The sequence below is a fragment of the Triplophysa rosa genome, linkage group LG14, assembly GCF_024868665.1.
Source record: "Triplophysa rosa linkage group LG14, Trosa_1v2, whole genome shotgun sequence".
Lineage (NCBI taxonomy): Eukaryota > Metazoa > Chordata > Actinopteri > Cypriniformes > Nemacheilidae > Triplophysa > Triplophysa rosa.
Window position 1 is genome coordinate 13,759,210 of NC_079903.1, and position 27,866 is coordinate 13,787,075.

Below are 27,866 nucleotides of genomic sequence, written 5' to 3' on the forward strand. Positions count from 1 at the left end.
GACACTATGATAGTTAAAATGATTCTTTTATTAATAATATCAGCTCTTAAGTTATGGCGAAATACCTAATAATTAAAAGTTTTAGTTGAAATACTGACATTTGGTCATTAGAGTTTTGTATTGTCCATATACACAGATTTTAGTTTTTCCAATACAAATGTTGTTAAAAAGCACGCAACTATAAGTGTTGCATGATTAAATATGTTTTAAAAAGATGACTAAAATTTGGAGTTGATTGTTGGAGTTGTTTCTGCAGTCATCATTCTTTGGTTGTCAACGTCCACATAATCCTGTAACATTAATAATTTCTTATCACTTATCTGCAGAGCAAAGGTATGAAGATTTCAGGATGAATCAAGGCGGGAGATATCTCACCCCGTCACTTTCCACAATGTTCTCCAAGATCCTGGCAATGTCTGTAAATGAGGGTCTGGATGTGTACGAGTCTGACCAGCAGTCTCGTATGATCTGTTCTCTACATTTAAAAACAACACATTAATGTAGATAATTATTGAAAACGCAAAGCATCACATTCAAAACAATGTGAGTATTGTGGTTACATATAGTAATATGATAAGAAAATCCATAAAGCAAAATTAAGATTCAAAAGTGCTTACATCTCTGGACGGCATGTGCTGGGGACAGGATTCTTATATCCAGAACAGACATTATACACCACTTCATCAGATGTGCTCAGATTCGAAAACGGCAAAGCACCTATTAAATATAATAATGATCAATAATAATTTATTCATCCACCCGTCTAATCATTTATAAATTATAGCCAAATATCTTCTCAATGGGTTCTCACCAAATGACTGCATTTCCCACAGCACAATACCAAATGCCCAGACATCACCCTTAAAGCTATAGTAGTTGTTTCGGAAATATTCCGGAGGGTACCAGCGCAGGGGCACGCGCTCCTAACAGATCACATTTACAGGAGAGAAAGATTTTAGAAGGATGACTGATGAGAATGGTCCTGGAGAAATACAGCTAGATGATTAGTTCACCCTGTGTTGCTTTTTTCGGCTGCTGCGTCTGCTCCTCATGCGGGTCAGGTCTCTGGCCAGGCCAAACTCTGTTACCTTCACCTCCCATGGGAATCGACTCACCAGAATGTTCCTCAGGGCAAGGTCACAATGCACCACCTGGATGATTCATAGAATATAATCACTCTTCGCATTCTGACATGACGTCATCATGTTTATTTTGTAAACAGATGATGATTTTAAAAAATGCTAAATTTAGACAACAGCTTTATTTGTGTGTGTGTGTGTCAGTATGTAAAACCATTTTTGAGCGTAAATGTTCCATGGCCAGGGCGATGTGGTAAGACGCGATGGTGAACTGGCTTTGTAGTTCACGGTCCGCGCTCAGTTGCTCTTTGTTCTTTTGAACAAAACTGCGCATCGTGCCGTAGCTCATGAACTCCATGATCAGCATATACGGCTCTGAGAAAACCGACACACACTGTAAAAAAACTACTCTGTAAAAAATGTTACTGTTAATTTTTTTACAGATTTTGCTTGTATAATGTAACAAAACTGTAATCTTACAGAATTTTACTGTTTTTTTTACAGATTTTTAACATATTTATGAAATGTGGTAAAAACGTCAAGTTACAGAAAAAGAATGCAAAAAGATAAAAGAAAAACATATTTCACATGAAAAACAGGTTTTTACAGGAATTTTTCTTTTTAAAATACGGTAAAAAAAAAAAGGTCAAATTACATAATGGAAAATGTGTTATTTTACGGTATTTAACTGTCACCCCACTTTTTCACAGAATTTTTTATAGTGCTTGTTTGGTGACGTGGTGGAAACAAATACATTGTTAGTACAAGTGTGACAATTAAAATGGGTATACTTCTGCTTTCCTTTAACTCAATTGGTGAAACATGGTTAGCAACATTAAGATCATGGGTTTGAATCCCAGGGAATGGACATTTTCCGCAAAAAAATGTATCAATATTTATGTTTAGCTGCTAGTGAAAGTCAATCAATTTAAGGTTTATTTTAGTCACATAATCCATGAAGATCTCCATAAAGGTTTTACAGTTCTTCACTGCCACAGCAGTTGCCTTTGCCTTGAGTTTACAAGATTCATTTTCTGTAGATTTTCTTTCATATTCTATAAAGCTACAAAATGTATGTATCGTGAAAAAGTGCTGTGAAATAAAATAACTCGACGTAATAGAAAAGTGCAGCATTGTGTCTCACCCTCTGTTGTATTCCAGTCTAGCAGCTGCATCACATTTTTATGATACGCCAGCTTTCTCATAATAGACACCTCATTTTCCATCTGCTTACTGGTGATACCTGGAAATCCCAGCAAATTGTATAAAATCTCACGCTTATTGATTTACCATGTTTTTTAGATTTGCTGTTCTACCTTCTTTTCCAATTTTACAAGTGACCAGTGCGTGGCCTTTACAAGTTCCTCTTGTTAATCTTGCTTTGTAGAAAACCCCTTCTCTGCCTGCTTTTATAAGTTGAATAAGGCTCAGGTCTGCTTTTGTGAACCGCGGTACCTAAAGATCATTTCTTTGAGTTATACACACGTACAGTCACAAGATATTGTTGCCATTTGATTTAAATTCACATCCATATCTCTACAGTAAAACTGTTGCATCTTCAAATGTCTAATGTTGTCGTTCAGGGATAAAGACGCTGATATTCATCTAAAATGCAGTGTACCTGTTGAGAGGGCTTCCAGGGTAATATGCAGCTTGTTCGTTTGCTTGTTGTTGGTTGTCTGTGTAATGGATTTTCTGCTGAATGGTTCGCTGGATCAGGAATATCCAGGATGGTTGGAGATGGAGGAGGAGAATCATGGGAAGGAACTTGAAAGTCTGGTCTTGTCTGACTAAGCTGCCGTATGATCCTCTTCATTGACCGATACCTTAAACCAGAAACTAACTGTAAATCTGAAGTTAACTACATGATTTACCCAAGAAAATCTGTGATATTAATCAAATAAAAGAGAGAAATGCAAAAGTGGATTGATTACAAAAGTAAGCAACGCTACTTTTTTAGGGCAAGGCATCCAAACACAATGATGAAGAAGATGGTAACAGCATAGACGCAGATTAGAATAATGTGTTCACTTCTCAGCTCTGTAAAAGAGATGCAATTTTTATTTGATGGCCGAGAAGGTTGAATCTGACATGCTAAATAATATTACATCTATAAGTTTTGTCGCTTTATTTGAACATTATGTATACAGTGTTAGCCATTAAAAAGTGTACTCACTGAATCCCTCCATAGCCATATTCAAACCAAACGCCTCACATATTGTTTGAAGTCATCAAGACAAGCTATTTTAACAGTACTAAATGCAAGAAAGACACAAGACACATTTTAAAACCAATTTCATATAATTCAGCTAATAAACTATACAAAACAAAACAAACACGTGAAACTCACCTTTTACTCACCTTCTTTTTTAATGTAGCACATTACGTCCTATTAACCCCAAGCTGAAATCTTCGTTTAATGCAAACCATTTTCTAACCTTCTTCTGCGCGAGAACTCAATCTTATGAGCGTGCATGAAGACCACTGAGGCAAAGGTGTTCATCAGAACAATAAGCCACAATTCTAGACTTCAGCACTTGTGGTTTCTAGCACAAGTCTATAAGTAGCACAGCATGCACGTTTGTGTACTTCCTGAGTGAAGCATGCTATAGCCTTTACATAAAAAACAAGAAACCCGCCCAAAACAGAGAAATGAACGAGGCGATTGTGATTCTTGCTAGTTTAGTTTGCATATGTCATTTAAAGGAAAAAATCTCGCGTAAAAACTGAGTTAATCGAGAAGGGAGTCATTAGGTTGGTTAAAATGTCAAATGCGGCCTGAATCGAAGGATGTATGTAAAACGGATGGCACTGGACCTTATATAGAGGTGTGTGGTTTCCTCTTTGTTGCTATAACAAATCATTCACTAGCGAGTCATGCACATTAAACATTCCCTCTCAATAGAAAAGACGCACACATAACTGCATTTGGCTGCATTTAATTCGTTTCTTGAATAATTGTTACAGATCAACAATATCACTCCATATACAACTACAAGTACATTTGTACACATATTTTTCAAATACATAATTTTCATTGGCGTATTTACAAAACATTTATGTACATTTGTCAGTGCAATGTCATTTTTATTCTTTAAACAACACTTTACAAAATAAAGTTCATTAAATTAAAATACATCTCTAGCATCAAAATTAATTTAACAAAATTATGACTAACAACATAGACGGACACACATCAGTAGTTGATTGCACTACTTTGAAAAAATGAATAAATTATCCCTGTATCAAAAAAGGTGAATATTTAAAATTCAGCTGTACGTTTATAGTTTCAGATTATTAGTTACTGTAATTGTAATGCAGCTTCCAGGAAACATTTATAATTCCAAATTAAGCCAGATTTCAAATGGAGAAGAGTGAACGTTCAGAAAGAGAAACACTCCAATACATGTTAGTTTTCAATATTGAATATCCGTTTTTTACATTAAATATCTAAAAGGGTTACGTTTATTTAACATATCTGCATCAATTATGATTATTATCATTGTCGTACAACAATACAGTTGTGTCAATTTCACAAACATTTATTTTTTCTAACAGGGATAAAACTTTTCTTTGTTGGCAAACATTTAGTTTGAATATCCGTGACATGAAAAATGTAAAGTACAGCAGCAAAACGGGTATGGGCGCAATGCCCATGGGTTCATTCCCCCTAATAAGAGAAGCTCATTCAGTTGATGAGTTGCTGAAAAGTAAGAGCATTTCATACATATTTTCACAGTGGTAATAAATGTTTAGCTCTATTCTCAACAGTCACTAAACAAATGCTACTAATAACCTGAAGCCGTCTACAACACAGAACGTTCAGCAGTTTAGTGAGAATGCTGCTCTCTGAAAGCAAAAGTGATTACATTTTTGTTGTGAAAAGACACTTTCAGATAACACTGTTCCATACAACCCCATTCCTTTCAATGGTTCCTAGACATGTTTACATGACTAAGTATGAAATTTGGCTTGGACGTGTGAGTCTCTGTGTGAGAAAAAGTTGACAGATATGTCTCTCGTAACTGTTTTATTCCCTGCCTTCAGTTTTGTGCAGGGAGAAATACAGTGGTAACAGGAAAGCAATGTAAAAACGCAGTGTGCACACTACACTGTTGTTGACACTGAGATTTGATCAGACCGCTGAGATTAGTAAGTGAATGTGGTGGAAAGCCCGCACAAGTAAAGTGAAGTACAGCGTTAAAAAAATCTGAATGATAAAAATAACTTGGTATAAAAAATAAAAACTCAAAAATATAAAGGTTTACATTTATACTCTGAAAGATGAAGGAAGCAGATTAAATAAAACCAAAATAACAACAAATATAGTATATGCAATGCATATGCGTATAGCAAATTGGCAGCGGAGTGGGAAAATATTGTAGAAAATATTAAAATTAAATATTAAGGAACTGGTTTGGGAGCTGAATCTTATCTATGAAGATTTCAATTTCTACCCTCCAACAATATAATACTGACACGCTGATTTTCTATCTATTAACAGTTGGCTGATACATTTCGAAGATGTGAGGTAGTGTATAAAATTACTGGATAAATTACTGGACATGAAGTCTGAAGCTAACTATGACGAGACAAAAAAACAAAACAAAAAGAGAAAACCTTTAAGGCTCTTTAATATAACTATAATTTAGATCAATCTTTAATCCGTTCCCTAATATAAAATATTAGGTTCTCATCATGAGCAATTTGAAATGCATCAACAGAAACCTAAACTCTTTTCTGATACAGTTCTATAATTGCATTTTTTTTTAAGTTATGACATTTTTAGATTTGCCCATGTGCACTGCAATGTAAAGAAAAATCCAGTTTTGCCTGCCTGATAATGTTGATATCAAGGGTTTGGCTAACGTTCAGTCCAGTATTACGATTTTTGTTTGCTTGGCAACAATGACATCTTTTTTCTACTGCTACAGTTCTTCTGTTGAGTCACTCGTTCACTCACCCCCTCAGCCATTTAACTAAAGTGTCAGGTACCTTTATTCTGAAAGCCGAATTCGTGGAGTCCACTAACTCATATGTTGTGCTTTCAAAATGATGGTGCTCTGGGGCAGCGCTGGCAATTTAGTCCTCATTGCACTGGCAAACCTACGGACTCCTAGTGTCCTTTCAAGAGCGTGGAGGAGCACGACATCACTGCAGCACACAGTACTTCTTGTAGTCCGATTCAAAGTCTTCATCCATGCTAGTGGTGTCTGCCATCTTCTTTCCCTCTGTTTTCGGCAGGAACTGCGAGTAGTCCACTCCCTGCTGCTCATAGAACAGGATGTAAGCTGAATCTGTGTCGATCTCGTCCGAGTGAACTTCCTGAAACAAGACAAGAAATGTTTGTTTTAAGAGTTGCTCAACACGGTGAAGAAATATCCGCATTTCTTCTTGCTGTGCAGAACGTTGCAGTGTTGATGAAAGAGAGATCTTACCTTGCAGCTGCTGTCATTGTAACAGTACCATTTTTCATTGGGGTTTTTGGCATAAGTCACATAGTGTCCCCCTCCCATTATTCCTGAATGACACTGAAACAAAAACAATCCGTTTCTGAGCAGTTTATATGGAGTTGTTTATTTTCTCTTGCAAACCTCACAAAACCATTGATATCAAAAACGTCCAATTACCAAATAAAGTGTTATCCTTTAAAAAAAAAATGATATAGACACGGGACACTTACTGAGATTGCATATAAATTGTACAAGGGCTCCAGACAGATGTCATTTCTTTGGCGAGGGGTGTCCAGATCAGTGCTGACCTCCGAGTGTCCGTTACTACCCTCCTGTCCCAATCCATTCACCATGATGACATCACAATCAGTGCTTGAGGCCTCCAGTGACCAGGAATCCTGCACGTTTGCGTCAGATGACATCGCTGCCCCCTGATTCTCCCCGTCTGTGGCGACGCCCTGCTCAGACTCCATCTCGCTCTCTTTGCTGTTGCTCATGACGCTGCTGTCAAGGTTTTCTTTGCTGTTAGAGAGTCGATGTCTGCTGCCCAGCTGGGGCAGACGCAGACGGCCCTGTTTCCGTCCCGTGTTTCTAGGGCTGCCGCTGGGACTGCAGTTTCTGCTCAAGGGGCTGCCCACCCTTCTGATGGAGCACGGTGTGGCTGAAACAACAGGAGACTCTCATGTAATGTTCATTTGAAAAGAGAAAGAGAGAGAGCTAGAGAGACGTACCTCTGCCGGATGATGGAGGACTGGCTACAGTAGTGGTAGAGATGGTGGACACAGAAGATTCTCCTCTCTCCAGTCTCTGGAGCTCCTCTACCAGGCACTCGCTTTGGCTCTGTAGGCTCTGCAGGCTGCCCATGCTGTGAGACACCTCCCGTGGGGCCAGGAACACACTGGGGTCAAAGCTCTCTCGTGGAAACTTCACGATCTTTTGTGATTTGATCCAGCGACCGTTGACAAACTGGAAGCGTTTTAAATGAACAATCTAAAACAGGACGTAGACAATTAAAAGCTATTCTCGGTGCACACGGTCTCAGCAACAGTACCATGAACTACAGTACGTTTAATGAACATTTTTGCCTTATGGACAAACACTGCAAAAAATAAACTTCTTAGTTTTTTGTCTTGCTTTCCAGTACAAATATCTAAAATCCAGAAACATTTTCTTGACCAGAGAAGTGACCTAAGATATCAAATCCTGTATTCTGAAAGAAAACGTTCAAAGTAACAGTTTATGTTTATGTTTTAAGTTTATGCTTAAAACAAGCAAAAATATGTGCAAGTGGGGTTAGAAAAAAAGTAGGTTTTAAGTTCAAATAAAGTTTGACCTCTTTATAAGGGACTTAATTTAAGTTTATTTTTCTTGCTTGTTTTAAACAAACATATTTTAATATTTGTATTATACTTTTTCATTAATATTTTTATATTAAATTGATTTTTTTGGGAAAACAAGATTTTACATCTCAGATCGCTTTACTTGTTTAGTAAATGTATCTTGATCTGAGTATTTCTAGACATTTGTACTACACAAAAGCCAAAAAATAATATTAAGAAGTTTTATTTTGCATTAAAGGCAATTTCTTGATTTGGCAAGCTGTAATCTGATTGGCTTTACATAACATTGTACAGGGTTAATACAGCAAGCACTTTAGCGAACAAAATTATTGCCAAATTTCAAAATTTGCCAGGTTAGTGGCATCAAATACAGTATATCTACCCATCAAATCAAACCTCTGGTTATAAGACTATAATAAAGAGTGCTCTCTACAAACAAAAGAAAAATATTTTAAGGTACTGCAAAATCACAATATGTGTCAAAATAACTGCAATATGATTTTCGGAGAAGCCCAACAGACACTTATGCGAGTAATACAGGTGAAATAGCAAATTATGAGAAATCAAGAAATATAACTGCGGGGTGTTTCTGACCAGAACAGGGGGCAGCCTCCAGAGGTCCAGCTTCTTGGTGGCCAGGCGATGAGTTTTACACTTGGAGCAGTAATAGAGCTCATCCTCTCCCAGTTCTTCTTCACTGGTGAATGCTTTTAGACAGCTGTCCAGACTTATGGGTTCTGCCTGAGCCCTCCGACTCTGTTCAACACTGGGATGCTCTTCCACTATCTGTTCACACACCCATTAAAACACATATGAGCTGCTTGAAACACATCAACACAACAAATTCAAAACTACTACACTGAAATCTGGATTACTATTACATCACGTCACATAAACAAAAATGCAACAGCTGTTCCGTATTGGCTTTAAATGGAGTCTTATAGTTTCTTGAAGTGCCGAGTAATGACACTCACCCTTTCCTGAGACGTCTGGTAACGGAGGTGCAGGGCGGTGGGGTCCCAGTCCACGGCGATGTAGGCATTTCCTAAAGATGCTCTGTCCTCATTACACTCCACCGTGCAGCCTCTGCAGAACCTGGAAAAGTCACAGAGAGCCCCGGTCAGTCACAGAAACCGAGGTGAAGTGGGAGATATGCACACATCAGCACACAACTGCTGAACTTAACCATCGTACCTGTACCACGGACACCAGGCACAGGAATTCCCATCTTTCTGCACCACTCGTAGAGTAAAGGGGTACTGATAGCCCATGCTGTCATCACTGCAAGAGGACACCATATTTTACAGCACCTCAAATATGAAAGATTCTACATACATACATGTGGACAAGTCTGTAACAATGCATTTGGATACCACTGACCAGTCCTGAGCATGATTGCTGGCTTCCTGTGGAGGCAGAGGGCTGGCAAGGCGGGACACCTGGATCCACACGGCATCATACAGGTCTTTTTTACTGGTGTGTACCGTGCACGGCACAATCAGCGGCATGCCAAACAGACTGGGCCTGTTCTTCTGAGAGGACAGGAAGTACAGTTCCGTCCGCATCTGAGGAGACAGACCTTCCACTTAGAATGCTTTTAAACACAGCAAAAATCCAACTGTGATGTCAAACTTCACTGCTCACCATTTTTCTGTGCATGGCGATGATGTACCCGATAAAAGGGCTGTCTGGCACTGGCACGGCATGCCCATTTGGGATACCATTGGCGAGGGGCTTCTCCGGGCTGCATGGAACAACCGTGCTGGGCATGCCATTGGGAATCAGGCTAGATTTTCCAATGTGATTGTTTCCTGCTGTCCCATTGGCCATAGGTGGAGATTCTACAGTAGCTATTGATAACATATGGTGTAAGACAGTAGTTCTCAAACTTTTTCACTGTAAGGCCCCCTTTGAGTACGGTGCATCGCTTTGCGGCCCCCCACAAATAAAAACTTATAATCCTAAACTTATAATTTTAAAATAATAAACCAAAAACATATTCAGTTATACAATGCTGGAACTTCAATTCTTTTGGTTGGTGGGCTTATTTTTCTGTTTGATTGCATACAATTTATGATACATTTCTATATTTCATAAAATGCCACAAAATCTGTGGCCACCCTAGATCCATCTTGGGCCCCCCAGGGGGCCACGGCCCCTAGTTTGAGAACCACTGGTGTAAGACATTTGTTTTAGTGAAATCTTAAAAGTCGGCATGAAACGGAAGTAGCGATTGTCTTTTTTTCCGTATCGTGACGTATATCCGAGTGAAACAACTTCTGAAATGAGCGACAATTTGGGGGCGGGACTTGATTTCGTTCATCGAGTACTGATTGGATCGTTGAAAGTTGGGCGTTGCCAACGAAATGGAGTCAGATGTGTAAGCCAGCTTGCAAACAGTCAGTCATCGAATCCCCGCCCTCGCGCCATTCCTCGTGACCAGAAGTGAAGAAAGGTCATTTCAAAGGGGGGAGGAGGTTAACGTTTTTGATTTAAGATTACAAGTGCAAATGCATTTTTTTTTAAATAAGGATGTGCACGGATAAATCATTTATACTAAATACTGCAGCACTGTGTAAAACAATTAGAATGATCATTTTTAATTTCATGCCGACACAAAAAGTAAAGAAGATATCAGTATTTGTTACCTGTTTGCACTGGAGAAGTGACTGAGGTGGGTGAGCCGGGTACAGGGATCTCAAACGCACATAAGAAGCAGTTCACAGAGTGTCTCACTTTCTGGTTGTCCTGAGGAAAATTCTAAACCCGAGAGAAGGTTTTGTTTTAAAGTTAGGCCTTGTGACACTGATATCAACAACAGTATCTCGTGTGGTGAGTTGAACTGACCTTGATGTTAGAGGTGTGGACTTCAGCCAGCAGGATCTGCTCAGGTTTCAGGGAGCACAGCTCGCTCAGCTGTTTCTTCAGGCCCATGTACTTCTCATCCATGTTGAGACGGAGCCCGTACCGCACCGGAGTGGAGCCGTCCAGTTTAATAACTGTCGATCGAAACAGGTTGTATGTGAGTCTGCTGTCTCTGAATGTATGGTTTAGAAGATTTGAGATGTTTCTGCTCAAACTCACCTGTGATTTCTAAGTGCATGGAGCTGTCCATAGGCAGCGGCAGAGAGAGGAAGTTAAAGGGGTCGAAGCGGGCGCTGATGTGACCACAGGTCTTGCACTTCACCTGGGACCTGAGCTGGCCATGGAAAAGGTCGACTACGATAGACCGGTTTCTGCGCAAATGGTTCTCCCAGGCCTGCAAAGAAACAAACACACAAACATCGTTAAATAAATCACATTTAATTGTGAATCTAACATCTAATCGTCCACGTTTTGATTAAGGAATCGTCAATGTGTCCATTAGATTCAGTGCTTTGCTCAAGTACTGAGCCTGGCGGGAACTGGAAAACAGCGAGTGGATGATGGAAAGCTATTGGAGTCTGACACTGACCTCTGTGGCCACTTCATGGTCGGGTCGTCCATCACTGTCTTTCAGTTCCACGTAAGGCTTCTCGTGCACACGGTTCAAGTCTTCGTGAAGCCCGTCCAACAGGAAGGCGAGGAGCTCCTGGGAATCTTGTTGCTGAAAGCCGTTGAATCTTGGAGCGTACTTTGCTATCGTCCACTAAGAACAGAACACAAATGTCAGATTAAGCACATTTATGGAAACAAACAAATATCTGGGTTCGGGTTTCACCCTTAGTTTCAGGGGTGCAACGTTTTTCTGGGTTCCGCTCCAGAGTTCTTGTACCAAATCCCCATAACATTTGGCCATATGACCTCGCATTCCGATTGGATTGGTTCTGTCAAATCAAAGCACAGGTCATTGGTCAAGAGGTATGATGCATTATATGTTCCTTTTTCATTTAGCGTCTAGTCTGAATTTCCAACGAGGGTTTTGGGTATTACAACGTTCCGTCTTACCTGTTAAGCTCGTAGAGGTGTCGTCCTGAGATGAAGTATTCAGTGAGGGGCTTGGTATTGCTAACACACTGAATACTGGAGTTCATGAAGCATGTGTTACCCAGATTACTCAAACCTGTGGCGCCTTTCTCGGTAGGGACTGCAAATGAAACAGGGCAATATATTTATGAATTATGAATGGGTAGGTGAAGGTTAGTTGACGTTTGACATCAAGTCATACACACTTCAGTAAAGTCTCCATGAAGGTCAATTAGCCAGAGTTTGTTTGTTTGTGAGTGTCATATCTGATGTTTATATTACTTTGTTATGTAATTGCCTCATTGACTTGTGCTGCTTCTGTGTCTGTGTGTTAATAATCCACCTTTGTACTGGGCTTTGTTACAAGAAAACGGTTGAGAGAAATGTATTATAGAACATTCTACACAAGGACAAATTTGGCTGAACATTATGATTTTTGTGAATGGTTAGATATTGTAACAGTTATGAGAACTCTGGCCATTACCTTTGTGTCTGTCGATTTTGCTGCTGTTTGCAATGAAAGACATTTCCTCCGGCCAGCTCATGTCTTTGTTTCGAACTGGGGATAGGGAAACAATATTTTAATACCGTCTTCATTTTCCATCAGTTTTAATCAATGAATGCATTGCAACTTTGTTCACATTTCCCAGTAAATGTGAAAAGAAATATAACTTGAAGCTGAAATCCACAAACATACCCTCAATGACTAAGTGCTGTTCGTCTTGAATTTTTAAACCTTCTAAAGTGTGATCTTCATCGTCCAGGAGCGTTAGGTAATTCTGATCAAATGAGTAAAACAATACAAAGCAAGATCAGTAAAAGAAACACTGTATGCTCACAAACTGCCTCAACCTTACACAACCTATACAAATCTTACAACCTTAAAGCCTTTCCTCAGATCAATGCAATGTATACACACTATACACTGCCATGAGGTCTTGCATTTCAATGTCTTTGATCAGAGTACAATATTGCTACATGAATGCTCTTTTATCCAGTATCTGTCATCAAAGTCCCCACCTCACTGTTGTACAGCCAAAGGCGCATGTCCTCTTCTTTGATGCGTAACCTCTGGGACAGGTATTCGTGAATGTCTTTAATGGTGCCCATCCGGCTGAAACAGCCCGTGTATGCCAGCACTCTCTTCAGTGGGGCGTTAGGAGATGGAACGTTTCCTGTGACGGGAATAGAGCTGTCTTTAGCATTCTATTTGTCACATGCAATACAAAACTTACCTGTTTAAAACAATCTGGAGCATCAACACAACACAAAATCATTTAAAGCCATTTAAAGGGATAGCTCATCTAAAAACAAAATTCTATCAATTCTATCATCAATTATTCGCTCTCATGTCGTTTAAAACCTGAATATGACACTTTCTACTAAAGAAGATATTTTGAGAAATGCCATACAAATACATATTTTGTGTCCATACAATGGAAGTCAATGCGGGCCAATATTGTTTGGTCACCGACGTTCTTCAAAATATCTTCTTCTGTGTTCTGCAGAGTCATACATGAGTGTGAGTAAATGATGACAGACATTTTTACGTAAACTGACCTTACAAATCAACTTACTGTGTTCACAATAACACGTCAAATAATATTTCATTTTAAAGGGGTCATATGGCGCGTGTTTTTCTGTGTCTTTGGTGTGTTATAAGTTGCCCATGCATGTATTAGACACGTAAAATTGCAAAAATTAAAGTGTCGTAACAAAAGATGCATTCTATCTAAAAGCGAATGCTCACCCAGACCTGCCTGAAACGCCTCGTGTAACCACACCCCCACAAATCTGCGTCAGTTCGTGGTATGATTGTAATAAGATCGCCCAAATGTATACGCAAGTAAGGTGGGCGTACCTGTCAGTACAATTGCTTTGGAACCTGATGTTCCAAATATGGTAAGATGCGTTACATTTCCGTCACACGCTTGCAGTATTCGCTTGCAGGCCAATCAGAGCACATCTCGCTTTTCAGAGCGATGAACTTTGTTAAAAATCTGTGTGTTTCAGAGAGGCGGGGCAAAGAGAACATGCACGGTATGTGGATAATACAGCATTTTTTAACCTTAAATTGTGTATACACATTGCATTACATCTAAAACAAACGATAATATTTGTTTTAGCCGTGTCATATGACCCCTTTAAGATGACTGTTAGGAATGTGAAGATCCAGTTCATACATATACCCTAGTATGCATGCTATTGAAATCAATCAATCAATCAATCAATCAATCAATCAATCAATCAATCAATCAATCAATCAATCAATCAATCAATCAATCAATCAATCAATCAATCACAAAGAGCACACAGATCAATAACACAGGCACACAGCCCTACTTCCTGATTGACAGACTGAGGATTAGTTGTAAGGTAGCAGCAAGAAAGGGCAAAGGTCATTTTTTAAGGGAACATACATTAATTCATTAGTCTGGGTGATCTGAATAAAAATCTGATGTTTAGTGTATTTGATGTCACAATCAGTCTTGTGAAAAACAACAACACTCATTTCATTTTCAACAGTGATTACTGATTTCACAAAACAAGGTTTCGATTGGTATGATTGCAAAGCAAATAATTAGAGGAAATCAGGCAGGGAGTGGCCATCTCTACCCACACCAAACAATGTTCTGAGCCTGGCAGAGCCATGACTGAGTGTCGTACATCATTTGTACTCCCACTATACTCTCATTGTTGAACAACAAGTAAATCCAGGTTATAGCTGAGCTCACTGGCTCATTCCGCTTTGGTAAACTTGCTAACAGCCGCCATAACTAAACGAGCGTCCAATTTTCATATCAACACTATAACCACAGCTCTAACTCAGTAGATGACTCTGAGCTCTGTGCTAGGATCAGGTTCATTAGTGTGTTCAATCAGTACTCAAGAGATCTGGTTTTGCCTGGACCGGGTTTAGGAGATTAGGGGAGGTGGTCTAGACGGCGGGAGGAGCCTCTCTCTTGCTGCAGGCCTACGTTACCTCGGGGCATGTGTGGAGGGAACATTCTCAGACTGGCCATACCCATATTGACCCAGATGTTGGACTGAGGGGTGCGTGTGGCCAGCTGCTGTCGGAGGAAGAGGAGGTACCGGGGAAAAAGCTCCAGCTCTGGGTGATGCGTGAGTGTTGACATGATGACCTGAGGGGGAGGGACGTGTTAGCGCCACAACGAAATTTCTGCACTGAACACAATGAAAGAAGCTAACTTTGGTTGATTCGAACTAAATCACATTAAGTCTATTTAGTTCACCCAAAAATAAAAATTCTGTCATCATTTACTCACGTTCGAGTTGTTCCAAATCTGTATAAATGTATTTGTTCTGATGAAGACAGAGAAAGATATTTGGAAGAATGCTTGTAACTAAGGGCTGCACGATAATTTATCGCGATACCACTAAATCCTATTGAAATCGAGCTGGCTGCGATATGCAATGTGTCGATATTTTTGTAATGCGTAGCTTGTCCGTGAAGCACGGCTCTGGGATCAGTAGGAGATTCTGCTCGATCTAAAAGCAGTGCGAGTTTGAGTCGCTTATAACGTGTATTTGAAAAAGCAACACCCGTCAAACATGATCATTATAAATATACGTTATTATCATAAAAATACCTGATGAGGCGTGAGTAACAGTGATAAAAAGATGTCCATAGGCATTTAATAGATTCTAGACTGTGTTATGGTCTTCTTCTGCAGTGCGTATTTGGAGTTTCCGCACGAGAGCGCCCTCTGGCTTTCGGATGCAGCAGTATTTTCCCGTACTTCACTCAAAAGCTGTCCATAAATCACGTGATATTTATCGTCAGTTTATCGCGACAGCCCTACTTGTAACCAAACTGACTACCAGGAAAAATGACAAAAGTGCCCCTGAACTATTTTCTTTCCTACATTCTTCAAAATATCTTCTTGTGTGTTCAACAGAACAAAGACATTTTTCCTACTATGGTAGTCAATGGTGGCCAAGAACAGTTTGGTCACAAGCATTCTTCCAAATATCTTTCTCTGTGTTCATCAGAACAAAGGAATTTATACAGATTTGAAACAACTTGAGGATGAGCAAATAAAGACAAAATTTTGGGGTGAACTGTTGCTTTAAATACTAAATGTTTATGGCTGGTATGGACACTGTTGTAAATGCTCTTTGTGACCTCTCAAGAGTTAGGATACGTACCGGACGGGGTAGGCTGAGATTGGCCCCATACCAGTGGTAAAGTGCTCTCCATACCGGCTCTGGCACAGTCTCAAAGTCTCGGCCAGCCATCAGCTGCAGGGATTTCTTCAGGCGCCCTACCTCCACAGTCAATGTGGGTGCCTGGACAGAATAGATAAAGACACAAGGGCCGTTAAAACATGTTCAGGATGAATGGGGTGGACAGGAGTGAAATGGCTTAACTAGAGTCAGCTACTAAAATCTATTGTGCAGTGTACAGATTTGTTTGATAATAAAACACATTACATTAATCCAAGACTGCAAATGTGTTTGTGACAAGCCATTGCTGAAGCAAAACAAAAATGCTTTTAGTTTCACAAAACCCCTTTATTTTCCAAAAAGATTCATTTGTTCTAGGTGATTTCAATTTCAAATCTGGCACTTTAATGTAGTTTTCAGCTCAACACTTAGATGCAATACAAGAAACACAACTGAAAGGTGTTATTTTCCCTTCACATGTACTGAATGCTCTCTGGCAGTCAGTTTGATAGACGGGAGAATTCTAAATGTCAACAGCACGTGTACACTCACCTTCATGGGCTCAGTGGTCACCAGAGGCTGGTTGTCTATGGCACCGGGTCGCTGCGCAGCAGTGCAGTTGGGCAAATGGCCATTGGCGCTGGAAAAGCACTGGTTGTTGTTGTCTGAAACATTGTGCTGCCGAGCAAAGCAGACGTCTGTGGCAGAAGAACTGATGTGTGGGGTGAGGCCTGAAGAAGACACAAATAAGAAGTGTAGCTTATTTTCTGTGTTGGCGTTTTGGTTCCATCTCCTATGGGGTTTGCCTTTCTTGCCTTACTACATGATATTCAAACTTGCATCCTAATGCGTTGTTGAGCTTGTACTCACTATTACCAGTGCTCTCGGATGCCTCTGATGAGCTGGAGATATTGTCAGGGAATTTCTCTTCATGGGAACTGGGGGAACGGATCACTATTCCAGCTCTGTTCTGGAGAGCATCCAGAGGAGGTGCGGACTGTGAATTTCTCATCCCGCCTACCTGCACTGATGGCTGCACAACGACAATGGACTTGTTATCCTGTTAACACAAACGGATCATATAATGTAATAATATAACATGCCTCGGGTGATTAGGATCTTTTGGGAAGATATGCAGAGTGCAGGCGTTATACAGAACATCAGGAGGTCTATTGATCGGTTCTGCTGTTTGTGCATAATAATATCAATCCCAACTGTATTTAAGTCTCTGAACACAACGTCATTGATGTCTAAATGCGGACAATCGTGTACGTTTTAGGTTTCTTTTTTACACTCACAAATCTGACGTAGTCCTTCCACTGCTGCCACCACTGCATGGAGATCAGGAACCAGTTTTGTCCTGGCTGCAGTCCATGTCTGCTCTCCCTCTCCAGCCAACCCCTGTATCAGCACACAAAATCAACCAAAGAACTCATTCATATTTCATCTGATTTACACACTGGCACCAAAAAAAACAATCGTTCTATACGTGCCTGATAAAACATCAATAATAAACATTTTGTGAAATATGACTGAATCAATGACGGGATGGTACAGCATTTATCATTAGAAAATTCAATTGGGGTGTGAAATTGAATTCTCAATCTCTGTCTCCTGTAAAACGCATCACTCTTATTGGCAGTTGAAGTACGTTGGATGGTTATAAACAGATAAAGCATAATTCAGGGCAGTGAAATGCAACACAGCATTATTTTAAAGCTTGACGTATTGAGAAACGGAGGTTAGTTCCAGAGTGTGATTATGTGTGTCGTGACCTACACTCACCTAATGATCTGGCCTTCCTCTTCAGGGGTAGCTGGACGCAGGCCCAGAACGATATGACACACCTAAAGAAAACCATTTAAACAAATCATTCAAGGCCAGACCCATAACCCCAAATATACAGATTACACTGGTTTACATTAGATTACAGTTGTGTGCATAAATTTAGCAAATGTAGGCAGAATTTTACCTGAAACAGTAGGTTAAGGAACTCATTTGCAAGAGAACTTTTCACGCTCCAAATCTGATAGTCTTCCAGGGTTAAGTGCCCTTGCTGTGAGAGCAACGTACACAAACATTAGGGCACACACATTAAAAAGCATGTGAAATCGACATAACCATGGAATGATAAGAAAATCAAAGCAATTACTTTTGTTGTATCGTGCATTTTCAGTATGTCCTCTACAATGTCTGACACGCTGGAGTTGATCTCCTGAAATATACAGAAGCAGAAATCATAAAATCTCTTCAAGCAATCTATGTATACATTTTTCATTTTGCAAAACATAAAATGAGTTGCATCTACACTGGAAAGTTCAATGTACAGATTCTATGTGACACATTTGATTTTTTGTTCTATCTCTTTATATTCACTTAAGACAAACCGCCATTCACAATGACATCTTCTTTGAATGAATTGCTTTCTTCTGATGTTGAAAACTTTATTACTTTCACAAAGTTATTTAAGAAAACAAAATGTTCAAATATGTGACCCTGGAGCACAAAACCAATCACAAGTAGCACAGTATATTTGTAGCAATAGCCAACAAATACATTTTATGGGTCAAAATAATCGATTTTACATTTATGCCAAAAATCATTATGATAAAAGAGTAAAAGATCATGTAAAAATATCGAAGATATATCAAAACTTTATTCTTGTGAGTGGATGCAACAAAATGGCGAACAAATCTTTTTTCAAAAAAAGCAATTTTCTCAATATTTGATTTTTTTGCACCCTCAGATTCCAGATTTTTAAATGGTTGTATCCCGGCCAAATATTGTCATATCCGAACAAACCACACATAAATGGAAAGCTTATTGATTCAGCTTTCAGATTATGTATAAATCTCATTTTCAAAATATTGACCCTTATGACTGCTTTTGTGGTCCGGGGTCACATATGTTCACAAAAACATTTGACAGATGTTTGTTTGTATTTTTTACAAACAAACATCCGTGGATTTTAATAACATTATTAAATTCAGAGTCGCATGTAAAAGTGTACCAAATCGGACATGCAAAAAAAATTGATCTGACTTGCTTTTGCCTTTTACGCTCCTGCAAAAGATCCGATCTGTGCCAGAAAAAAATGGAATAGGTTGACAATATGAATGTGGCCCAAGATTCACAGTGACAGCTCGTGCTGCACGAATCAATAATAAATCCAGAGGGAGCACAAATTAAATACATAAATCCTACACAGCCCTGCAACCCCTTGATTTGATCTTATTTGCATGAATCGGACACACAAACGGTATAGTGAAGTAACATCACCACAGTTGTCTGTTGCCAAACAAGGTGTTCTCAGCAGCAACATGTTCACCAGCTGTAAAGTGCATCATATGCTTGTTTTCTGCCGGTTAACTGAATCAGACGATCAGCTCATCTGCACTTACGGGAAGAGTGTCTGTACGGTTATCCTTCCACACCTCCAGCAAGGCCACCACCATTTCGTGAATTTCATCCCTGGACAAAACTCCATCTCGATCTATGTCAAACACTTTAAAACAAACTGCAACAGACAGAAATATATCACATGTAAACATCATCTGAGAAACGTGTCTGTTTATTTTGTTTATTAATCTGCTAGCTGTTCAGAAAATGACTTCATTTTTTTAACCGTAAACACACTGTATTACACCAAATACACCCAATAACGTCCTTCCAATATGACCCCTTTAAAACTATATCGTTTTGCACATCTCCTGCTTCCTATTATCTCTGTGGAGAAAGATTTCTTATGAGCACATAAGGAAAAAACACTCACACTTTTGCCTCTCAGCCACAGGGCCCCGACAACACGCTGAGAGTCCACACGATATCTCCTTAAAGTCTATGTGATTGTCCCGATTCTCATCAAAGGCATGAAACAAGCCTGAGACAGGAGAAAATGTCAGTGTTCAGATTAGCCATAAGAAAAAAGGATTCTTTAGAGATCTTTTATCACAACAGAACCAAGACATTAAAAAACAGTCACGGGTGCCACAAAGGTTCCAAAAGTATATGAGAAGCAGGTGGATGTATGATGAGTGCTTGTGTATCTCAAGTTATGAATAAAATGAATGAATGTTGTCTTACCTTCACTTAGTGATGCATGAATAGGGGGTGAGACCAAAGGGACAAAGGTTTCTAAATCAAAGCGTCCCGTCCTTGACTGGGCTTTCAACAGCCAGTAGCGCTTTTCCAAGTCAATAATGTCCGATTCTTCTACTGCGAGAAAGAGACAAAATATGTCAGACTTGCTGTGAAATTATTTCTCGTCACCAATGTGCTCAGTAGAAAACCTGCCCAATAGCATTTACACAAAGCACAACTGTGCAGATTACATTAGGGTGTGGTGCGGTGAGTGTGTCTCATTAGATCATTTATATGAATGATAAGTGGAGACATAACAACTACTTAGTGAAAGCATGACTCATCCTAACAACCTGAAAGACTGGACTATATATATGGTGTTACGGTCAGGGGGGTTAAGAGGCCTTAGGTCGACTATCCTTGCTTTCCCATAATCGCTAGCTTAGGCTAATAAGATTGGGGGTTGCCCCTCCCACGCTGGCCGTCACACATACAGTAAGACATATGTCAAAACACAAGAATATGCCTCTAATCTTATCTAGGCTGAAGATTATTTCAATCTTTGTTATTCAAAACACAGTACGTTTTCCAAGAACACACTATAAAAACAAATATTTCGGGTTACTGGATAGAGAAATAAAAGATAGCTTAATGATTAGGCTCTGAACTGTGCTTGTTTGACAGGGAGTCAATAGTTATCATTTCCCATGATGCTTTGAGAGAGGAGGATAGGATACTTGGGTCAAAGCCTGAAAGAAAGAAAAGACCCATAACAGACAAAGAAGTCTGAAGATCTGTAGGTTTGTGAACCCGCCCGGCTCTGCTCTCGATCAATGATTCAGTGTCATTTCAGAGGCAGTTGTGAATGGAAATCGTTGCAGTCACAGAAGTGCTATTCAGATGGGATCCGTTTTCTAAACGTTTGGGTTACGATTATAGCACAGAATGCCTTTATTGATCTACCAAAGGGGCCAAATCCAGACAACTTTCCAAAGAACGACAAAGTTAAAGGAACAGAGACGCTCATCTCCATGTGCTGTCAATGTAGGGCTGCTTGATTATGACATTCTGTCCAGTATTGAGATCGCGATTATTTAACAAGATTACTCATTGACTTGGGAAACAACATGTATTTATTGAATCAAAAATAAATAACTTTTTTCAATTTAACACTGAATTAAACTGAATAACAATTAAAAATGAATGTAAAAAATGTGGTATGAATGCATACATTCAAAAAAATAATATAAACATAATAAATAAAAATCAATTACTGAATGATAAATTAGATGACAACACATGATGTAAAGAGGTGCGTAGTGGATTTATAACACAAGAATAAATGAGACAATCCTTGCAAACCAGAATGCAGCACAATAACCATTTCTCTTCTAAACCTTTCCTGTGGCTCAGTGGTTAGAACATGGCACTAGCAATGCCAAGGTCATGGGTTCGATCCCAGGGTATTGCACACAGTCAGAAACAAATGTATAAAACAATGCAATGTAAGTCGCTTTGGATAAAAGTGTCTGCCAAATGCATAATTGTAAATGTAGACCCATAAAAATCATCTTACTGATATAATTATAATGTATATTATGATGTACTGCACATAGAAGGAAGACATTAAGGTGAATGTAATGCTTGCGCTACAGAGGGCATTCCAACCAGTCTATTATTGACTTCTGATCAGCTCCCATCTGTATGTCAACCGCCAACTTATTATTGGCGTAACTTTACCCAGAAAGTTAGCAAAAGGTTTATATTCATAGCAAATGTGTGCCAGGCAGCAAATCCAATTTAGCTTAGTTACGGTACTCAACAAAGATAAAAATAATGTTGTGCAGTCATAGACATTCCTATCCAGACGTAATTTGATTTCTTGGACTCCAGATTTAGCCGAAAAATGATAAGCAATGTGCTCCAAAATGTTTGAACATTAGATGCAGGTATATTCAAAATGAAAGAAAACAAATATATGTACATAAATATAGTCCAAATATAATAAGCAAAGCTAAACAACTTTTACTTTCACATTTACGCGTTATACATCCGTATATGTTATACGCGAATATACATTATATATGTGCTACTTTACCTAAGAATCAAACCGCCCTTTGCACAGCTAACACAATGCTCTACATGTTGAGCTACAGGAACTTTTAACAAGAAACCCCCTGATGGTATCAAGCTACATCTCAGTACACTAGCCAATTAATGTAGTGACAACATTCTCATTACTAATAAAGCAAAATAACTGAAAACGTTCATTAGTTTAGCAGTCAGGCATAGCGCGGGTGAGAACCGAACTGCTTGAGTGTTATTCAGCATTTATGCTTCTGAAAATAAATGTTAATCTATAAACATGTGCTATATGCACCAGCGAAGAGCAATTGTTCATCCTGCATGTTAATATGAGGCACTGTAAGTAGCTCACTGAATGGTCTATGATGTCCTCCTGCATTGCCAAGCATTTTAAAAGCAGGACAGGCTGTATTTGATGCTGTCTGTCTGTCAAGCCACCAAAATCCATTTCAGCCATTACTTACGCTACATTTCTATTACTTTCCCTATTGTCCTGCACAGAGCGTGTATAGCCCATGACAGAGCAGAAATTACAGGTTTGATCTGAGACGCATGAACACACATTTGTATTCAATAGCACAAACATTAGCTGCCTCTTTTGGGGATGGAGACGATATTTTGTGACACATCAGAATTAAATGTTTGAAAAGTGCTCATCATTTAAAATCAAATCTCTCTAAATCTGTCCCGAGAGTGATTTCCAAACAAAAGAAACCCAAACCTACTTAAAGATGCTAAGATGCTAAAGAAATGGTGACTATTTACTAAAATATACTTTTCCTCATATTGGCCTATTCATACACATTTCAACCTAAAAACCTGTCATTTGCCAACTATCCACCTAAACACAAGAACTCACCTAAAGGAACGACTCTATCAGAGTGACAACATAAGAACCATATCATATTCCACCGCACATGTTACAACTTCGACCGCGAGACGTGACGTGTACCATCACAAACTCCATAAAACCCATCGTTATGTCGGCAAAATGAAGTTACTCGCCATCTCCACACACAACCCCGTCAGCCTCTCTAACCAGTTATTCTCAGCCAGTCGACACTCATCTCTGATAGGCCTTTCGGCGGCTCTCATCGGGCCTGCTGTTGGGCATATTCTGGAAGGTGCGTGAAGACGTAACCCGCTCGTCCACACAGATCATGACTGCTTCACGCCGAGAGTGCGCGCACAGCCCTCTCACTGGGCTAAGAAGATAATCTGGAGTGGAGCGCAGATTACCGTGTGTCGCTCAGGTAGCTTCTCTGATTGGCCAGAGATGGAGACACAGCTCAAGCTGTCCTTGATTGACAAACAAACTTCTTATTTTACAGAGCCATTTAATCAGTGCTTACATCTTGGGTTTTACACACAGAAATTCTGAATATGTACTCTCCTGGTGCCCACAGTAAAGAAAATCAGGTCAAGGCCTACATATTTATTTTTTGGTGGAGGAATAGGCTATAGATGGGATTGATCATGTTCATAAACCGACCATCCAATAAGGACTGTATACAGCTGATCAATGACAAAGACAAACTACTGCTTTGTATGCAGTCTAAAGCGATCTATCCGATAATGTTCTAAATCACAAACAGAACGGGCCGGTCAATAGTAGTTCGCGTCTGCCTGGTTTAATACCTCATTCCTTGCTTAACTAGTACCAAAATAAAAATAAATAAAAGGGAACAATAGTAATACTAATCTAAAACAAAATCGTGACGCCAATGATGACAAGCATGGTCACTTGTGAAAGAAGGTCAATGGAGCAATGCAGCACATGCCGAATTACAGTCCTCCCACATTATTATTTCATGAAAGCAAATGCACTGAGTGACTGAGCGGGTGGGACATCTTCAACACCTAAATAAATCATTGTCTCTCTGAGCCAGCGCTCTGATATTCTGTCACTGTACAGGCCTGGGGTCTCCGAGCACACATGAGCGGACAGGACAGTGAACGCTGCCACATCCTCTGGATGTCAGTCTGGTTTTAATAGCTGGGTGCCAGTGACAGCTGCAGAAGGGCAGAGAGTGTGTGTGTGTTCACTGAGTGGGAAGTGTTGCCTGTCGCTCGCCATTATCTCACACAGATGCCCTTCTCCCAATAGAGGGGAGCTGACTGATTTGCTGATGCCTCTTGTGTGTTGGGAGGCGGGTTGGAGGGAAGTGGATGGATTAAGATGTGCAGCCTCTATGCTCAGACATCTGGAGCATCAGACGTTCTTCAGTGGTTTACAGAAGAACAGATTACTGTCAGCTTTAGCCACACACAACACCGCTGAAACTTAACGCGATAACCTTTAAAGGGATACTTTACTAGCAAATCAGAATTTCCCCATGTTTTACTCATCCTCAAGGCATCCTAACTGAATGTGGTTTTCTTCTTGAAGAATAATGCAGTCGGAGTTATAATACCACGTATCGTTTTACTTCCAAGCGGTAGAATGGGAGTGAATGGGTGTTGACTTTTTGAAGCTCCAAAAAGTGCATCCATCTATCAAAGAACTGCTCGACACGGCTCCGTGGTCTTAACAAAGGTCTTTCTTTTTTTTTTAAACACTTTATTTGTAATTTTCCACTTATCATATATAACAATCGTATTCTCTATTTTACAAATAACCATAAAAAAAAACAATCCCAACAGGAGAAAGACAAAGACAGACAAAACTCAAAATCAACCTGACAGACTTGTCACAGACAGCAGACGGACAAATAGAAAAAAAAAACAAAAAAACAAGTGCACCTAACATTTGTTATCACAGGACTGATCAAGGGCAGGTGTAAACATTTTTTCCAGCTTGACATTCTGCATAATGTCCCTAATCCAGTGGTGGTGTGATGGAGGAGTAGCAGCCTTCCATTTAAATAGAATCAGGCGTCTAGCTAATAAGGAGGAAAAGGCAATGACCCTCTGTAAATGAACAGGGGGAATGGACCCCGTTGTATCACAAAACCAACCAAAAACAGCAATCAAGGGAGAAGGTGGAATGTTATAGGCATAAGCATTAGAGATGACTTCAAAAAAGGATGACCAGAAAGGGACAAGTTTCGGACAAGACCAGAACATATGATAGGAAGTAGCTGGCGTCTGTTTACATCTATCACATATTGGGTCTACGTTTGGAAATATTCTTGCTAATTTAGCTTTTGAGAAATGCAACCTGTGTAACACTTTAAACTGTATTAAAGAATGTCTGGAACATATGGAAGAAGAGTGGACTCTAGTAAGAGCCATATCCCATTCCTCATCAGACAGCTGCGCCCCCAAGTCACTTTCCCACTGTTCTCGAATATGTGAAATAGAGAGGTTGCAGCTATCCATGATATGGGAATAAATAAAGCATATTCTACTCTTATTCAGCATATTGACCTTTAATAGGGAATCCAAACAGGAAGGAGAGGTTAGTGTAGGAAAATTAGCAAACTTTTTACGAGTAAAATCTCTAATTTGCAAGTATCGAAAAAAATGATTATTGGTCAGACCGAATTTTCTGGATAGTTGTTCAAAGCTAACATACAGGTCCTCAATACTATGAATGCCCTTGTCATACCAAATTTTGAAGCCATTGTCCATTAGGGATGGTTGAAAAAGATGATTATGTATTATTGGTGAATGAGTAGAAATACTCTGAATACCCAGACATCTTTTGAACTGATTTACGATGCGTAGTGATTGAGTTACAATTATATTATCCTTAATGTTAACTAGTGATGGTAGGGGTGCGCAGAGCAAAGCAGGGAGTGAGTGTGGGCTGCTTGTAACCTTTTCAATCTGGAGCCATGCAGGGATCCTGTCATTCCAATCTTTTAACCACAGAGAGATGGCATTTAAATTCGCAGCCCAATAATACGTGCGCAAATTTGGAAGTGAAAGCCCACCTACACCTTTTAGCCTTTCCATAAATTCTTTTCTTATCCGAACTGATTTATTATCCCATATAACGGAAGAAACAAAGGTCTGTCTGAAGCGAATTGATGCGTTTGTTTAAGAGAAATATCCATATTGACAGCGCTATTAACGTTGATGTCTAGCTTCCGTCATCTCTCGAATGTGCTTGAACCAGAGGTTTGTTTTTCCGGCAGATGATGCAGGCGTGTCGTAAGTTCCGCTGACGAACGCTGCATTTTTCGTTAGCATCTACTCTGGTGGGAGCTTTCATCACCATCATCTGGAAGCTAGACATCAACGTTAATAGGATATTGGATATTTCTCTTAAACGAATGCATCGATTTGCTTCAGAAGACCTTTGTTAAGACCTTTGTTATCTTCGTCGAGCAGTTCTTTGATCGATGGATGCACTTCAAAGTCAACACCCATTCACTCCCATTCTACCGCTTGGAAGCAAAATGATACGTGGTATTATAACTCCGACTGCATTATTCTTCGAGAAGAAAACCATATTCAGTTAGGATGCCTTGAGGGCAGTGGTGTAAAGAGTACCTGAAAACCATACTTGAGTAAAAGTACAGATACCTTGCAGCGAAAACTACTCCATTACAAGTTACAAGTCACCAATTCAAAAATGACTTCAGTAAAAGTCTTCGAGTATCTGAATTGAACAGTACTTGAGTATTTTACTCGTACTGAATGTAGGCTCAAAGCAGCACTAGTCTTCAACACTTAAGAGACACATCAGTGAAAAACAAGAAACCGTTGATTCATGAGGAGAGCAATCACATTTATTTTCTTAAATCTAGGGCTGTCAATCGATTAAAATATTTAATCGCATGATTGTAATGAGTTAACTCGTGATTAATCGCACATTTTTATCCGTTATAAATGTACCTTAAATGAATACTTTTCAAGTTTTTAATACTCTAATCAACATGGGCATGGACAAATATTGATGCTTTATGCAGATGTATATTGTTTATTATTAGTGAAACCATACTCAACATGGAGCATGAAGACTAGACATGTTTCAAAGGTCATAGATGTTTTTCAAAGAACTTGTACATGTCTACTAAACACATGAAAAAAAAAAAACAGGAAAAACACAGGTTCCCATTACTTCTTTCTTTGCACTGAGCTATTTACTTACACAAGCATGTTTACATTTTCGCAACTGTGATAGCTCGGTGGAGGCTGTGTGCAATGTAAGGCATATGTTCGAACGGAAGCTGCCTGGCCGCGGCAATCATGTTGCGTGCACTATCGGTGGTCAGTGGGCTAATTTTGAATTCAATATCCCACTGTCTGGGTACCTGCAGAAAGTGCTCAGCGCAAACGTTAGCATAGTGCCTCTTGTCTGTCTTCATAACGGTCAAAGCGGACGACCGTAGTTTCCAGTGTGTGTCAAAATAATGAGCCGTGACCCCCAGGTAGCTATGGTTACTGAGGGAAGTCCAGTAGTCTCTGGTGAGCGCAACCGTGTTTGTCTGTCTTATCGCCTCCTCGACTTTCGCTTTCTCCTCTTCGTAAGAGTCGTGAATCTTGCTTGTAACAGTGGCTCTCGAAGGTAGTTCATATGTGTAATCGTTAGATGCGATGCGAATAATTTCAAGTAGACCCTCGTCCTCCACTACATTAACTGCCTACATGCTGTAGCCACCCATTTAGCTATCGATGTGGTGAGTCTGTTGCTTGTGAGTTGTCCATCCGTCTCTGCTGAAAACAATCTAGTGTGGTCTGCCGCGAGGAGGAGGAGAGCTCTCTGCGTCAGTTGTATGCTTCGCCATCAATCAAGTGAATATTTT

General features: G+C 39.7%; 2 protein-coding genes across 6 annotated transcripts in view; both read right to left on the reverse strand.

Moving 5' to 3' along the window:
• Nucleotides 1-176: 176 nt before the first annotated feature.
• si:ch211-167j9.5 (fibroblast growth factor receptor homolog 1) lies at nt 177-3,834 on the reverse strand. 2 transcript variants are annotated; one of them, XM_057351916.1, is made up of 12 exons: nt 3,441-3,834; nt 3,256-3,334; nt 3,032-3,119; nt 2,701-2,905; nt 2,396-2,534; nt 2,224-2,322; nt 1,294-1,454; nt 1,014-1,151; nt 812-923; nt 618-717; nt 376-475; nt 177-290 (listed from the first exon to the last, which is right to left on the reverse strand). In XM_057351916.1, exons 2-12 carry the CDS (start codon nt 3,272-3,274, stop codon nt 219-221), a joined length of 1,233 nt encoding a protein of 410 aa, XP_057207899.1. In that variant the 5' UTR covers nt 3,275-3,334; nt 3,441-3,834; the 3' UTR covers nt 177-218. The 2 variants fall into 2 exon arrangements, with proteins under 2 accessions (XP_057207899.1, XP_057207900.1); XM_057351917.1 differs by having other exon boundaries at nt 3,430-3,834.
• A 174-nt stretch (nt 3,835-4,008) lies between these two features.
• Nucleotides 4,009-27,866, reverse strand: part of usp32 (ubiquitin specific peptidase 32) — a 43,592-nt gene continuing 19,734 nt past the window's right edge. The window contains exons 6-34 of one of the 4 annotated variants that reach the window (XM_057351116.1): nt 20,089-20,220; nt 19,778-19,885; nt 19,407-19,522; nt 18,158-18,220; nt 17,978-18,061; nt 17,791-17,852; nt 17,304-17,406; nt 16,876-17,038; nt 16,558-16,736; nt 15,988-16,128; nt 14,801-14,960; nt 12,838-12,992; nt 12,515-12,596; nt 12,302-12,376; nt 11,800-11,938; nt 11,573-11,678; nt 11,327-11,500; nt 10,957-11,131; nt 10,720-10,871; nt 10,521-10,632; nt 9,517-9,722; nt 9,253-9,437; nt 9,067-9,153; nt 8,847-8,967; nt 8,467-8,658; nt 7,264-7,522; nt 6,763-7,193; nt 6,518-6,610; nt 4,009-6,404 (exon numbers count right to left, since the gene is read on the reverse strand). In XM_057351116.1, the coding sequence (XP_057207099.1) occupies nt 6,231-6,404; nt 6,518-6,610; nt 6,763-7,193; nt 7,264-7,522; nt 8,467-8,658; nt 8,847-8,967; nt 9,067-9,153; nt 9,253-9,437; nt 9,517-9,722; nt 10,521-10,632; nt 10,720-10,871; nt 10,957-11,131; nt 11,327-11,500; nt 11,573-11,678; nt 11,800-11,938; nt 12,302-12,376; nt 12,515-12,596; nt 12,838-12,992; nt 14,801-14,960; nt 15,988-16,128; nt 16,558-16,736; nt 16,876-17,038; nt 17,304-17,406; nt 17,791-17,852; nt 17,978-18,061; nt 18,158-18,220; nt 19,407-19,522; nt 19,778-19,885; nt 20,089-20,220 (4,229 nt within the window). In that variant the 3' untranslated portion in view covers nt 4,009-6,230. Of the gene's footprint in view, nt 6,405-6,517; nt 6,611-6,762; nt 7,194-7,263; nt 7,523-8,466; nt 8,659-8,846; nt 8,968-9,066; nt 9,154-9,252; nt 9,438-9,516; nt 9,723-10,520; nt 10,633-10,719; nt 10,872-10,956; nt 11,132-11,326; nt 11,501-11,572; nt 11,679-11,799; nt 11,939-12,301; nt 12,377-12,514; nt 12,597-12,837; nt 12,993-14,800; nt 14,961-15,987; nt 16,129-16,557; nt 16,737-16,875; nt 17,066-17,303; nt 17,407-17,790; nt 17,853-17,977; nt 18,062-18,157; nt 18,221-19,406; nt 19,523-19,777; nt 19,886-20,088; nt 20,221-27,866 lie in introns of all 4 variants that reach the window. The other 3 variants (XM_057351115.1, XM_057351117.1, XM_057351114.1) reach the window with 3 other exon arrangements.

Excerpts from the sequence above, each read along its gene's own strand:
- si:ch211-167j9.5 (XM_057351916.1), bottom strand. Across the intron at positions 1,455-2,223 it reads AGACTGGAATACAACAGAGG|AGCCGTATATGCTGATCATG; the intron begins GTGAGACACAAT and ends CGGTTTTCTCAG. Across the intron at positions 476-617 it reads AGCACATGCCGTCCAGAGAT|AGAACAGATCATACGAGACT; the intron begins GTAAGCACTTTT and ends TTTTAAATGTAG.